Here is a 12058-nt window from a genome sequence, read left to right as displayed (position 1 = left end):
CGGTCCAGGCCCCAACAACAGCAGACAGTGTTTTTGCCACATCCCGCCCCCTGCCCCACTCGGTGAGGGGGTCGAGACATTCCCCTCCCAGCCACTGAGTTCTGCTACCCAGAAAGAGGCAGAACATGCCCGCTGACTGAACGGTTCCACACCATCCCAAGACCACAAGAGCTGCGTCTCACAGAAGAGCACCTTCTGTGGCAAGGAAAGGCTTGCGGAAAAAGAAACAGGAAAGCCAACAGCAAACCCATCGATAACAACTTCACGGACTCTCCTTGGATATTAAAAACGGCTAACATGCCTATTTGCAATAAAAACGACCCCACCATAAACCAGAAAGACTCCTGTGCTCCCTGGGAGGATGGCGGCATTTGCTTCCCCCGGGTGGGGGTGCTGACTGCCGCTTGGACCTGCCGCTGCTTTTACTCACCATGTCACTATCCTAGTCCACTTTTATTCCAAGTCGGTGTTACCTTGGAATAAAAGGAATAGAAAATATGTGCATTTCTATGATGTAAACTTACCTTTCCAGAGGATATTCTCAGAGGAGTCTTTAATAAAATCATTTGTGGCTGTTATTAACTGGGAGGTCAGACCAAATGAGAGTACAGTTGACTCCTGACAATACAGGTTTGAATTGCATGGGTTCATTTATATTTGGATTTTTTCCAACCAAATGCAGATGGAAAAATACAGTGTTCATGGGATGTAAAACCCGAATACAAAGGGCCAACTTTTCACATATGTGGGCTCCGCGGGCTGACTGCAGGACTTGAGGACGCATGGATTTTGGCATCCCTGGGGGTCTTGGGACCAATCCCCCACATATACCAAGACACAACTGTATTTAGTTTCTCTGTCATTTTCGTGCACTGAACAGTATGCGATTTTATCCCATATTACACATCAAAACATCGAATTTAGGCTTAATATATAAAACTAATATTTTTATAAATGTATCTTTTTAGCCTTATTCATTCTGAGTTATTATCCCTGTGAATAATACAGTACCTTCTTCATCTAGTGAGTGCCAAATTGATTTGTCAATCTGTTGTTTTCCAGTTTTAAAAAGTTCCAATTTAAACATCTCCTTTAAAGACAAGTTACCAAGTTTGCTTCTGCCAACTTGCACTAAAGAGATTTTATTTAAGAGGTCTTTATTAATAGAAAAAAGGTAAAGTGGAAATTTTCCTCCCGATGCTTGTCTTGCTTCAGGTTTATACAAATAGGGATGTGATGTTCCTGTTCTGGGGTCCTGGGCTTTTTCTCCTTGAAGTAAATTTAAAGAACAGCCGGCCACCTGCGCAGTAATGAGAAGGCAGAACTGCGCTGCATGGCCACACACAGGATCAGCATTGTTAATACGGAACAGCAGGCAGCGTGTCTCTCCTGGAGTGCCCACCATGGCTTCCCCATTATTGTGTACACACATGGTTATCAACAACAAAACACATGTATTTTTATGGGTGAGAAAAGTCAGCTTACTGGCTACCACCACTTCTCACGTCCCACTGTGACGCAATGTTAACCACAGACATCTGCAGATTATCAGACAACAGGAATACTAACCAACAGTGCATGCATGTTATATATCATATCAAAAGAAGTATCTTTTTACTTTTTTTTCCTCCAACATTTAAGTTTGGGGGTACATGTGCAGGATGTGCAGGCTTATTACACAGGTAAACATGTGCCATGAGGGGTGGCTGCACAGATCATCTCATCACCTAGGTATTAAGCCCGGCATCCATTAGTGATTCTTCCTGACGCTCTCCTTCCCCCCCCAACCCCCCACAGTCCCCAGTGTGCGCCGTTCCCTGCCATGTGACCCTGTGTCCTCATCATTCAGCTCCGCCTTATGAGTGAGAACATGCAGTATTTGGTTTTCTGTTCCCGTGTTTGTTTGCTGAGGATTATGGCCTCCAACTCCATCCATGTCCTGCAAAGGACATGATCCAGTTCCTTTTTATGGCTGCATAGTATTCCATGATGTATATGTACCACATTTTCTTTACTCAGTCTATCACTGATATGCATTTGGGTTGATTCCATGTCTTTGCTATTGTGAATAGTGCTGCAGTGAACATATGCATGCAGGTATCTTTATAATAGAATGATTTCTATTCCTTTGGGTAGATTCAATGATGGGATTGCTGGGTCAAATAGTATTTCTGCCTCTAGGTCTTTGAGGAATCACCACACTGTCTTTCACAATCGTTGAACTAACTTACACTCCCGCCAACAGTGTAAAAGTGTTCCTGTTTCTCTGCAACCTCGCCAGCATTTGTTTTTTGACTTTTTAATAACAGCCATTCTGATTGGCATGAGACAGTATCTCATTGTGGTTTTGATTTGCATTTCTCTAATGATCAGTGATGTTGAACTTTTCTTCATATGTTTGTTGGCTGCATATAGCCCAGGCTGGAGTGCAGTGTCATGATCTCCACTCACTGCAAGCTCCGCCTCCCAGGTTCTGGACACTTCTTCTGCCTCAGCCTCCTGAGTAGCTGGGATTACAGGCGCCCACCACCATGCCCGGCTAATTTTTTTTTTCTTTTTCTGAGATGGGGTTTCACCGTGTTAGCCAGGATGGTCTCAATCTCCTGACCTCGTGATCTGCCTGCCTCAGCCTCCCAAAGTGCTGGCATTACAGGTGTGAGCCACTGTGCCCAGCCATATGTCCTCTTTTGAGAAGTGTCTGTTCATGTCTTTTGACTACTTTTTAATGGTATTGTTTGCTTTTTTTCCCTGTAAATTTGTTTAAGTTCCTTGTAGACTGGATATTAGACCTCTGTCAGATGAATAGATAGTAAAAATTTTCTACCATTCTGTAGGCTGTTTACTCTGATGATAGTTTATTTTGCTGTGCAGAGGCTCTCTAATTAGATCCCATTTGTCAGTTTTTGCTTTTGCTGCAATTGCTTTTGGTGTTTTCATCATGAAGTTTTTACCCATGCCTATGTTCTGAATGGTATTGCCTAGATTTTCTTCTAGGGTTTCTATACTTTTGGGTTTACATTTAAGTCTTTAATCCATCTTGAGTTAATTTTTGTATAGAGTGTAATGAAGGGATCCAGTTTCAATTTTCTGTATGTGGCTCAGTCAGTTATCCCAGCACCATTAATTAAACAGTGAGTCCTTTCCCTATAGATTATTTTTGTCAAGTTGGTAAAAGATCAGATGGTTGTAGATGTGTCATCTTATTTCTGAGTTCTCTATTCTGTTCCATTGGTCTATGTTTCTGTTCTTGTATGAGTACCATGCTGTTTTGGTTATGGCAGTCTTCTAGTATAGTCTGAAGTCGGGTAGCGTGATGCCTCCAGCTTTGCCCTTTTTGGTTAGGATTGTCTTGGCTATTCAGGCTCTTTTTGGGTTCTGTATGCATTTTAAAATACTTTTTTCTAATTCTGTGAGGAATGTCAATGGTAGTTTAATGGGAACAGCATTGAATCTATACATTACTTTGGGTCATATGGCCATTTTCACAATATTGATTCTTCCTATCCATGAGCATGGAATGGTTCTCCATTTGTTTGTGTCCTCTCTGATTTCTTCGAGCAGTAGTTTTTAGTTCTCCTTGAAGAGGTCCTTCACTTCCTTTGTTAGATGTATTACCAGGTATTTTATTCTTTTTGTAGCAATCGTGAATGGGAGTTTATTTGTGATTCTCTCTCCTGTTGTTGGTGTATAGGAATACTAGCAATTTTATATCCTGAGACTTTGCTGAAGTTGGTTCCCAGGGATAATGTCAACTACATCATGGTGGATAAGCTTTTTGATCTACTGCTGGATTTGGTTTGCCAGTATTTTAGTGATGATTTTTGCATCAATGTTCATCAAGGATATCGGCCCGCAGTTTTCTCTTTTTGTTCTGTCTATCAGGTTTTGGGATCAGGATGACGCTGGCCTCATAGAACAAGTTAGAAAGGTGTCCTTCCTTTTCAATATTTTGAAATAGTTCAGCAGAAACGGTGCCAGCTCTTCTTTTTACCTCTGGTAGAATTCAGCTGTGAATCCATCTGGTTCTGGATTTTGTTTGATTGGTAAACTATTTATTATTGCCTTAATTTCAGAACTCATTATTGGTCTATTCAGGGATTCAATTTCTTCCTGGTTCAGTCCTGGGAAGGCATATGTGTGTAAGAATTTATCAATTTCATCTAGATTTCCTAGTTTATGTGCATAGAGGTGTTCATAGTATTCTCTGACGGTTGCTTATATTTCTGTGAGGTGAGTGGTCATAACCCCCTTATCATTTCTGATTGTTTTTATTTGATTCTTCTCTCTTCTTTATTAGTGTAGCCAGTGGTCTATTAATTTTTTTCAAAAAAACAGCTCCTAGATTCCATGATTTTTTTAAAACGGTTTTTTGTGTCTCTCCTTCAGTTCAGCTCTGATCTTGGTTATTTCTTGTGTTCTGCTAGCTTTGGGGTTTTCTTTTGCTCTTGGTTCTCTAGTTCTTTTAGCAGAGATGTCAGGTGGTTAACCTGAGATCTTTCTAGTATTTAGTGCTATAAATTTCCCTCTTAACATTGCTTTAGCTGCATCCCAGAGATTCCAGTACATTGTCTCTTTATTCTCATTAATTTCGTTATTTAACCAAGAGTCACTCAGGAGCAGGTTGTTCAATTTCCATGTAGCTGTGTGGTTTTGAGTGAATTTCTTAATCTTGAGTTTGAATTTGACTGCTCTGTGGTCTAAGAGACTGTTATGATTTCAGCTGTTCTGCATTTGCTGAGAAGTGTTTTACTTCCTATTATGTGATCCATTTCAGAGTAAGTGCCGAGCAGCAACGAGAAGAATGTATATTATGCTGAATTTGGGTGGAGAGTTCTATAGATATCTATCAGGTCCAAGTGATCCAGAGCTGAGTTCAGGTCCTGAATGTCTTCATTAATGTTCTGTCTTGATGATCTGTCTAATATTTGTCAGTGGGGTGTTAAAGTCTCCCACTATTATTGTGTGGGAGTCTCTGTGGGTCTCTAAGAACTTGCTTTGTGAATCTGGGTGCTCCTGTACTGGGTGCATATATACATATGATAGTTAGCTCTTCCTGTTAAATTGAAACCTCTAGCATTATGTAATACTCTTGTCTTTTTTTATCTTTGTTGGTTTAAGTCTGTTTTGTCAGAAACTAGGATTACAGTCTCTACTTTTTTCTGTTTTCCATTTGCTTGGTAAATTTTCTTCCAACCCTTTATTTTGAGCCCATGTGTGTCTTTGCACATGAGATGTGTCTCTTGAAGACAGCATATGGATGGGTCTTGGCACTTTATCCAGCTTGCCATTCTGTGCCTTTTAACTGGGGCATTTAGCCCATTTACGTTTAGGGTTAGTATTGTTATGTGTGAATTTGATCCTGTCATCATGATGCTAGTTGGTTATTTTGCAGACTTGTTTATGTGGTTGCTTCACAGTATCACTGGTCTGCATACTTTAGTGTGTTTTTGTAGTGGCTGGTAATGGTTTTGCCTTACCATATTTAATGCTTCCTTCAAGAGCTCTTGTAAGGCAAGCCTGTTGATGACAAATTCCCTAAGCATTTGCTTGTCTGAAAAGGATCTTATTTCTCCTTCACTTATGAAGTTAGTTTGGTTGGATATAAAATTCTGGGTTTGAAATTCTTAATAATGTTGAGTATTGGCCCTCAATCTCTTTTGGCTTGTAGAGTTTCTGTTGAGAGGTCCGCTGTTAGTCAGATGGGTTTCCCTTTGTAGGTGACCTGGCCTTTCTCTCTGGCTGCCCTTAACATTTTTTCTTTCATTTCAACCTGGAGAATCTGATGATTAGGTGTCTTGGGGTTGATCTTCTCATACAGTATCTTACTGGGGCTCTTTGTATTTTCTGAATCTGAAAGTTGGCCTATCTTGCTAGGTTGAGGAAGTTCACCTGAATGATATCCTAAAGTATGTTTTCCAACTTGGTTCCATTCTCCCCATCTCTTTCAGGTACCCAGTCAGTTGTAAGTTTGGTCTCTTCATAATCTCGTATTTTTTGGAGGTTTTGTTTATTCCTTTTAATTCTTTTGTCTCTATTCTTGTCTGCCTATCTTAATTCAGGAAGACAGTCTTCAAACTCTGAGATTCTTTCCTCCACTAGGTCTATTCTGCTACTGATACTTGTGGCTGCACTGTGAAGTTCTTGTGTTGTGTTTTTCAGCTCCATCAAGTTGGTTATGTTCCTCTCTAAACCGGCTATTATGGCTATCAGCTCCTGTAGTTTTATCACATTTCTTAGCTTCTTTGCATTGGATTACAACATGCTCCTTTAGCTTGGCAAAGTTCATTATTAGCCACCTTCTGAAGCCTACTTCTGTCAATTCAGGCATTGTAGCCTCAGCCCAGTTCTGTGTCCTTGCTCGAGAGGTGTTTGCAGTCACGTGGAGGAGAAAAGGCACGCTGGCTTTTTCAGTTTTCAGCGTCTTTGCATTGATTCTTTCTCATCTTTATAGGCTTATCTACCTTTGTCTTTGAGGTCTCTAACCCTATCCCTAACCTTTGAATGAGGTTTTTGTGGGATGTTGTTGTTTTCTGTTTTTCTTTTAACAGGCCATTCTACCGTAGGGCTGTTGCGGTTTGCTGGAGGTCCACTCCAGATGCCAGTTGCCTCAGTTTCTCCCATACCTGGAGGTATAACCAGTGAACACTGTGAAACAGCAAAGATGGCAGCCAGCTCCTTCCTCTGGAAGCTCCATCCTAGCAGTTACTGGCCTGTTGCTGGCCCACATCCACCTGTAGGAGGTGGCTGGAGACCCCTATTGGGAGGACTCACCCAGTCAGGAGAACAGGATCAGGGATCTGGCTGCTTTTTGGTAGAGTTGATGTGCTGCACTGGAGGTGGGGGTCCCTTCCTCGTCTGGACTGCCTGTATTCTCCAAAGCTGGCAGCCTGGAGCAGGTGAGTTGACTGAACTGAGGCCTCCCCTCTTCCTGGGAACTTGGACCCATCTAAGGCAGACTCCAATTCACTGCCATTGGCTGGCTAGGATTCCAAGCCAGTGGGTCTTAAATTGTGAGGTGCCATGGAAGCGGAGCCAGCAGAATGATGCCATTTGGCTCCCTGGATTCAGCCCCTTTCCTAGGGATATGTACGGACAGATTTCTTGTCTTGCCAGGGATCCCAGAGCTGGAGTATGTAAAACTCTGGGGTCTCTGTGTATGCCTGAGCGGCTGCTCTGCTGAGACTCCAAATAGCTCTGTGTATTGGACCCAAGGCCCTGGTGGCATGGGCTCATGAAGGGATCTGACACGCGGGTTGCAAAGATCCATGGGAGAAGCATGGTTTCCCAGGCAGGGTCGCACAATCCTTCATGGCTTCCCCTGGCTGGGGGTGGGGGTTCCTCTGGCTCCACACTGTTCCCAGGTGGGGCCCTGTCCTCCACCCCGGTTTACTTTGTTCCCTGTGGGTTGTGTTGTTTGCCTAGTCAGTCCCAAAGTGAAAATCTGAGCATTTCAGTTGAAGGTGTTGAATTCACTTGCCCCTTTTTGTTCCTCTCGGTGAGAGCCATGGACCGTGGCTTATCTAATCAGCCATCTTGGATTCATCTCCTCTCTTTTTACATTTACATTTTAAATAGTTCCTGCCATCCTATATTAATTTATAATCTGCTATGTCTTGAGCAAATAAAGAAGTAATCTACTCAAAATGGTAATGCAAAAACTAAGGTTTACATGGCATGTGCATGTGAAACCAATAATGCAGCAACAAAACCTCTAAGCACTTCTCAGCCATATCATGTCTTACAAAATGCAAAATGCAGAGCAAGCTATAGAATGGGCAGAACCAAGAGGACATTTAGAAAGAAAAAATCAGTCCAAGATTCCCTTGAGATGTAATTCTACAATAAGAGTACATTTCTTAAAGACAATCAGTAATTCGTAAAGTAAATTCGGGTTTGAAAAAAGAATTATATAATTTTCTAATCCAGGTAAGTGAACACCGAATGGCTATGCCAATGGAGACCCACCATATAGGGAGGTCAGAGAAGCCGAGACGATGGCTTGAAGGAGTGAAGAAAACTTATGAGACGTCTCAACGGCCTGAAGAAGTAGACACTTTGTCAATAGTGGGACAAAAATCATCTTAAATCGGCCGGGCGCGGTGGCTCAAGCCTGTAATCCCAGCACTTTGGGAGGCCGAGACGGGCGGATCACGAGGTCAGGAGATCGAGACCATCCTGGCTAACACGGTGAAACCCCGTCTCTACTAAAAAATACAAAAACTAGCCGGGCGAGGTGGCGGGCGCCTGTAGTCCCAGCTACTCGGGAGGCTGAGGCAGGAGAATGGCGTGAACCTGGGAGGCGGAGCTTGCAGTGAGCTGAGATCCGGCCACAGTACTCCATCCCGGTCGACAGAGTGAGACTCTGCCTCAAAAAAAAAAAAAAAAAAAAAAAATCATCTTAAATCACAGAGCCAGGGAGGGAGGTGGGGAGGAGCGATGCAGAGAAAGAGGGGCTGGGAGATGGGAGCGTTCTCAGCCTTTCTCTTACTAAAGGTGTCCAAGCAATATTGTGCATGTAGAATAGTAGAATTCTAATAGTAGAAAACTATTAAAAAGGCGAATCTTTTAACTGACCTTTATGATTTTCACATATAAACTAGGTATAAAGCTAATGCAAAAGAAACAGTCCATCTTGTTGAGTGAGCCTAAAACGAAGGTTCTAGCACTACAATGCCTAGCGCAGCTGGATGGGAGGACATAAATGATGAAGGTCATGACACCACCAGCTGATATCACCCCAACAGCCCTAGGAAGCAGCTACTATGATTATCTCATTTTCAGATTAGAAAATGAAGGTATACAATCAGTAAACATTTGCTGGATGATGGAATGAAACTGACATAGGAAAAAGCGGAAGTAATCTGCCCAGACGCAAAGAGCTACGAGAAGCTAGGTCTCTAGCTGGTCCTTTCTCACCTTTACACTAAAACCCAGAAACAAGAACCACCACCCAAACAATGCCACGAGGACAGAGGAGGTACACTATGGTCCACAAAGTTAGAGAAAGTTTAGTCAAAGCCAAAGCAGCTTCCATCACCTGCAAGATTTCCTAAGTCTCTAATGCAATCTCTAAAGCTGAGGTAGTGACAGAGTTTCTCGTATGTATTTTGCCATACAATCTTCTTTTTAATTTTAGAGCACCTCAAAGGACTAATAATGTTCCATTGGAACAGACATTGGAAAAAGACGATCCGGGACACCAGCCACGGCAATATCCCACACACTCTCCCTCATAAAGTAAGCACAGGCTACAGTGACTAGAACGGGCAGCTGGACATTACCTGGACAAAGAGGTAGATCAAGAGGCAGCACAAAGCTTGAAACGGGCTTTCGACAGCCTGCAGTTCTTCTCTTGAGGAGGAAAGGTTGAAACAGGCGAGGAGTGTGTCCAAGCGCCGAACCTGTATTTCTGGCTCTTGGTTCAGCCATAATATTTTCAAACTAGGCGTTCCCCCTAGTTAAGAAAAAAAGTCCATTAACTATTGTTCTTTGCAGCACAGAGTTATAATATGCTCCTTGTAGAAATACAGTAAAAGGAAACAAATCTCGTCCCTTCCTGGATAAAACGAACTAGAAAGTAAACATGATCAGATTCCTGTTTTTTTAAAAGCCCAAACCTAAATGGCTGGCATACGTACGTGTCAATGAAAACATTCCTTCTTTTTGTAATGACTAAATTGTGAGGGATACTGCACTTCCAACCATTGAGAATGCTTTCAGAGTATCTTTCAAATGCACTGTCTCAAGGATACAACAAGGCACTGCTGCCCTGCAGTATCACAGCTCTGTGGGGCACTAGGATGAAACGCCATCCATCTACCCCTTTAGTTTGTTCTCTTACTCTCCTAAATTAACAGTTTTCAACCCTTCGTGTGGAAAAGAATCAACTGTAGAGATTATTTTTAAAAATGCATTTTCCTGGGATCTATATGCAGAAACTCTGATTTGATTCGACAGGTGTGGGTGCCTGGAAGTCTGAATTTTCACAACCCAGAAGACTTGCAGGTAATCTGTGATCCCCAGGCTTTGGAAAGCACTTTCTTAAAACTACTAAACAAACAGAAATTCCTAAAACGTAATTTTTAGTGTTTCACTTCTATATTTTATATATATGCTTAAATTATTAAAATCAAAAGAAAAAAGCCCTTACTCATTTACTTAAGCCACGACAAATGATGACGACTTATGCAGAGTTGCAGATGCAGGTGCAGCTCTGCCTCCACACTGACAAACAGAAAGGTGTCGTTCATAAGGTCAGACTTGTTCATCTGTGACTGGCGAGATGGCCTCCCTTGCTATCCACAGCTGTGATTTTCTATGAGGGCCACTTGACAATAAAATATATGCCAAAAGCTCAAAGCTTGCCGGGATCTAAATGTCCCTTTTGTTTACTAAGGAAACAGAACCTACTAACCAAATGGCTTCAGAGTCAAATGACCTAAAAAAGGAAATTCTTCTCTTTCTTTTCTTATGTTTCCCACGATGGCAGTGACTACTCTCAGTGGTATATCTCCCGCCATCAGAAGTGAAACAACTCAACAAAACTCACTTGCAATTCCAAAATGGCTGAAGTATTCCCTCCACCTGATAAGCTTCTTTTCTCTAAAGAGAAAGAAAATGCTAAAGACAATTAGCAAACACAAAACAACCCTATGGCAGTAGTACTTCAGAGATGAGTCCAAGACAATCACAAGTGTCAGTAATTACTTCTTAGAAACATACTTTCAAGAGAATAATCAACTCAGGCAACGTATGCAGCCTCAGGACTGTGGAAGACAGTGTAGCAACTCCTCAAGAGTATAGACACAGAAATACCATTTGACCCAGCAGTCCCATTACTAGGTATATACCCAAAGGTATAAATCTTTCTACCATAAAGACACATGCACGTATATTTTTACTGCAGCACTATTCACAATAACAGAGACTTGGAACCAAACCAAATGCCCATCAATGATAGACTGGATAAACAAAATGTGGCACATATACACCACAGAATACTATGCAGCCATAAAAAAGAATGAGTTCATATCCTTTGCAGGGACACGGATGAAGCTGGAAACCATCATTCTCAGCAAACTAACACAAGAACAGAAAACCAAATACCGCATGTCCTTACTCGTACGTGGAAGTCGAACAATGAGAGCACACAGACACAGGGAGGGAACACCACACACCGGGGCCTGTCGGGGGGTCGGGGGCAAGGGGAGGGAGAGCATTAAGACAAATACCTAATGCAGGTGGGGCTTAAAACCTAGATGGTGGGCTGATAGGTGCAGCAAACCTCCATGGCACATGTATACCTCTGTAACAATCCTGTAAATTCTGCACATGTATCCCAGAACTCAAATTTAAAAAAAAACAAAAAAACTCAAAAAACCCTGACTACGCAAATGCAAAGTGAATCTTTAGATGAGCAACTTCAAAAGCCCATTTATAATAAGCAAAAAAATTCATTCATATATAAACAGAATACATTTACATCTCAATCCATCAAACTCTATACTTATATGGATAAGTATTCTAATTTCAAGCTTGCAAAAATGACATTACACCGCTCCCAACTGATGCATTCAACAGTGAAAGTGGCTATAAAAAGTAGTAAATGCAAAATTTAACCCTTGTGACTCTAATGTGAATTTGTTAACACATTTGACAAAGCTTCACACTATTTTTCACAAGTTGGTGAAAAACCGCTTTTGAGATTTTAACCAATTTATGTTGATCTGCGATGGTAGGGGTGGTTTCAGACACTGGCAGCCACATAAGCAGAGCCCCACCAAGGCCAGGCACAGGCACACCCACACCCCAGCTTCCTTAAGTGCATGTGCACACACACATCCCCCCCAGCTTCCTTAAGTGCATGTGCACACACACACACACAAACACACACACACACCAGCTTCCTTAAGTGCATGTGCACACACACACACCCCCCCAGCTTCCTTAAGTGCATGTGCGCGCGCACACACACACACACACCAGCTTCCTTAAGTGCATGTGCACACACACACACACACACACCAGCTTCCTTAAGTGCATGTGCACACACACACAC

The 12058-nt window shown here is 42.2% G+C and overlaps 1 protein-coding gene across 8 annotated transcripts in view; it reads right to left on the bottom strand.

The window, feature by feature from the left end:
* FAM120B (family with sequence similarity 120B) overlaps positions 1 to 12058 on the bottom strand; it is an 86088-nt gene that overhangs the window by 43463 nt on the left and 30567 nt on the right. For all 8 annotated transcript variants that reach the window (XR_003309591.1, XR_003309592.1, XR_003309590.1 and 5 more), the window contains exon 6: positions 9282 to 9454. Coding sequence is in view for 4 of the 8 variants with exons in the window: in XM_026454998.1 (XP_026310783.1) it covers positions 9282 to 9454 (173 nt within the window). In the remaining 4 variants the exon portion in view is untranslated. The remainder of the gene's footprint in view (positions 1 to 9281; positions 9455 to 12058) is intronic.

Source organism: Piliocolobus tephrosceles, chromosome 5 (genome assembly GCF_002776525.5).
Source record: "Piliocolobus tephrosceles isolate RC106 chromosome 5, ASM277652v3, whole genome shotgun sequence".
NCBI lineage: Eukaryota > Metazoa > Chordata > Mammalia > Primates > Cercopithecidae > Piliocolobus > Piliocolobus tephrosceles.
The sequence above is the reverse complement of the archived record's forward strand: the minus strand, read 5'-3'. Positions and strand labels throughout refer to the sequence as shown.